At 33.9% G+C, this 3,511-nt stretch overlaps 1 protein-coding gene across 1 annotated transcript in view; it reads left to right on the top strand.

The window, feature by feature from the left end:
* LOC107692709 (beta-1,4-galactosyltransferase 1-like) overlaps window positions 1–2,271 on the top strand; it is a 13,106-nt gene extending 10,835 nt beyond the window's left edge. Inside the window, exons 4-6 of the mRNA XM_016491870.1 lie at window positions 1,204–1,326; window positions 1,431–1,535; window positions 1,638–2,271. Coding sequence (XP_016347356.1) covers window positions 1,204–1,326; window positions 1,431–1,535; window positions 1,638–1,767 — 358 coding nt within the window. The 3' untranslated portion in view covers window positions 1,768–2,271. The remainder of the gene's footprint in view (window positions 1–1,203; window positions 1,327–1,430; window positions 1,536–1,637) is intronic.
* The last annotated feature ends 1,240 nt before the right edge of the window (window positions 2,272–3,511 follow it).

The raw sequence follows: 3,511 nt of genomic DNA on the forward strand, positions 1-3,511 counted from the left end.
TAGATATGTGGGGGCGTGTTAGAACGAGCCGTTTTAGGGGGGCGTGGCAGAGTCTTAACTTTGATAAAGAATATCTCTTTGGTTTTGAGACTTTAGTCTTTGCAACTTCAGGGATCTTATATATGCACAATCAGCTTGTAACACTCCAAAGAGAAAGGAAAACTTGAAATCGCATCATATGACCCCTTTAACAACATTTCTATTTCAAATAAATACTGTTCTTTCTGAACTATTCATCAATACATCAAAAAAAAAAAACTCAGATTTCACGAAAATATTAAGCAGCACAAATGTTTCCAGCACTGATTATAATAATAAGAAATGTTTATTGATGTCACAGAATATATAGTTTATTTAACAAGCCAAGAATAGGCAAAGAGCACCATCAATGTAAAAACCATACCAGACAATGAACTGAGGAAACTAAGGGCAATAAATACACAGGTAAATGAGGAACTAAACAAGACTCAAGTGAAGATAATGGGTAACCATAGAAAAAACAAGAATACCTAGAAACCAAAGCCAACAGGAAACCAGACAAACAGGAACTAAACAGGGAATAGGAAAACAGAAACAACAACATGAACATAACATCAATATAAGAATCGTATAACCGAACGACACACTTGAGCAGTAAATCAGCATATTAGAATGATTTCTGATGGATCATGTGACACTGAAGACTGGAGTAATGATGCTGAAAATTCAGCTTTACCATCACAGGAATACATTACATTTTAAAATATATTAAAATAGAAAACAGTTTTTTTTTATTGTAATAATCTTTAGCAATATTTACTGTTTTTATCAAATAAATGCAGAAGTAGTGAGTATAGAGATTTAAAAAAATTACTAACCCCAAACTTTTGAATGGTAGTGTGCTGATTTGGCTAGTTTATGTAAGAGGGGAAAAAAACATTTCCCATTAAAAAACTACATATGAAAAAACTACATTTCCATAGTCATGATTAAATGTGCAGATAAAGCATTGATAACACAAAATGTGTATCTGTTTTCTTATATTGGCATTAGAAAATCTTCCAGTTGCACCAGTTTTTTTCCAATCAAAATTGCTATATTGTAATTATAACTTCAAACTTGTAAGTAGGAAGTTCCCAGTTCCCAGGGGATTGTTCCACAAACAATTATACAATATCAAGATTTTCAGATTGTCAGTAAAATGTCATTTTTTTTTAAATGCAGGTTGCCATATAAACAGTATTTTGGGGGTGTATCAGCAATGAGTAAAGAGCAGTTTCAAAAGATCAATGGCTTTCCCAATAACTACTGGGGCTGGGGAGGAGAAGACGATGACATCTTTAACAGGTGAGGAAAATATATAATTTCCTTACTATTAATTACAAATTCTCTCTTGTAATATATGAGGTAACTTAGATAAAGGAAGAGTTTGAGGGTCATTATTTTTGAAGGCTGGTATTTCAAGGCATGAAAATATCAAGGCCGAGTGGAGACATGGGTAAATGCAGAATGATTCGTCACTCAAGAGACAAGAAAAATGAGCCAAACCCACAGAGGTAATCTCTCTTTCACAAACACACACACACACACACACACACACACATGCAGTAATACAAGACAGACTGAATTAATTCTAAAGCTGCATCTCTATTTCATAGATTTAGGAGAATTTCTCACACACGACAGACAATGAAGACGGACGGCATCAAATCGCTCAGTTACAAAGTGGTGGATATAGAGAAAGACCTGCTCTACACCCAAATCACAGTGGACATCGGCAAGCCATGAAACCTCTACAGCTCACAAGAAACATTTAGCTCACTGCAACTTTTCAGAGATCTTTAAACTGCACATCTGACTCTGAATCGGTTCAACCCTAGTGAACAACAAAGAAAACACTGAACAAGTCAGAATGAAAGAGACATTCTTCTGAAGGGCACACTGAGTGAAAGAACAGGGGAATTGTAATTTTTCACATTATACTTACCTGTGAGCCTTATATGCCTGTTAATTGTCTATTTCAGACTTTAATGAACATTATTTTCGTAAAGCTTCCATGCAAAGCAGCCTGTGAAAATCACGCCTCGGGGAATAACTGGCTACTGTGAATTCCAGTTCAACACAAACCTGCACACTCATACAAAACACCTTACAGAGCTTTTAGAGATGACAGTTCAATATGTACACATATCCTTGTAGTAAGTATGCATCAGTAGTTTGATCTTTTAGACTAACTTTACATTAGTGCCCTGTGGTATCTACTCAGACACTGAGTATTATTAAAGGGATAGTTCACCCAAAAAATTTAAATTCTGTCATCATTTACATGTCTGTCATCACACCCTCATGTTGTTCCAAACCTGTATGAGTTGGAAGTTATTTTAAAGAATGTTGGTAACCAAATATTTGATGGTAGCCATAGTATTTTTTTTTCTCCATACTGTAAATGGCTACCATCAACAATTTGTTTACCAACATTCTTCAAAATATCTTCTTTTGTGTTCAAAAGAAGCAAGGACTCGTACAGGAACAACTTGAGGGAGAGTAAATGATCACTTTAATGAAAAAAAATTATTTAATACATTTTAAATTCAAAATATTGTTTTATAATATCATATACGTACCAGACACTCTTGTAAAGTGTTATTTTTCCAATAGAACATCATTTTGATTGGTGGAGGTTGAGTGTTGTGTTTCATTAGGCAATGAAAAATATTTCACACTTGGCCAGTGGGACCCACTGAATATTGAGTGAAAATATTTTGGGATATTATTTAGGGGGGGGGCTATGAAAAAGAACTGAAAAGGCAAGCGCCACCACTGCTGCTGAGAGTACTGGTACTCATATGTGACCCTGGAGCACAAAACCAGTCTTAAGTCGGTGGGGTATATTTGTAGCCAAAAATACATTGTATGGGTCAAAATTATTGATTTTTCTTTTATGCCAAAAATCATTAGGACATTAAGTAAAGATCATGTTCCATGAAGATATTTTGTAAATTTCCTACCGTAAATATATCAAAACTTAATTTTTGATTAGTAATATGCATTGCTAAGAACTTCATTTGGACAACTTTAAAGGCGATTTTCTCAATATTTAGATTTTTTTGCACCCTCAGATTCCAGATTTTCAAATAGTTGTATCTCGGCCAAATATTGTCCTATCCTAACAAACCATACATCAATGGAAAGCTTATTTATTCAGCTTTCAGATGATGTATAAATCTCAATTTCCAAAAATTGACCCTTATGACTGGTTTTGTGGTCCAGGGTCACATATTGGTAAACGTTTAGAGGTGGAAGAAGCTGTTGTTTCTTATGATCAGCTGCCTTTATTTGAAAAAGAAAAAAAAAACAGTAAAACAGTAATATTGTGAAATATTATTGAAATTTAAATAAATGTTTTTTCATTTTAATATATTTGAAAATGTTATTTATTCCTGAGATGGCAAAGGTGAATTTGCAGTGTCACATGATACTTCAGAAATCATTCTAATATGCTGATTTGGTGCTTCAAGATTAATGTTGAAAG

Source organism: Sinocyclocheilus anshuiensis, unplaced genomic scaffold (genome assembly GCF_001515605.1).
Source record: "Sinocyclocheilus anshuiensis isolate Anshui unplaced genomic scaffold, SAMN03320099.WGS_v1.1 scaffold50, whole genome shotgun sequence".
Lineage (NCBI taxonomy): Eukaryota > Metazoa > Chordata > Actinopteri > Cypriniformes > Cyprinidae > Sinocyclocheilus > Sinocyclocheilus anshuiensis.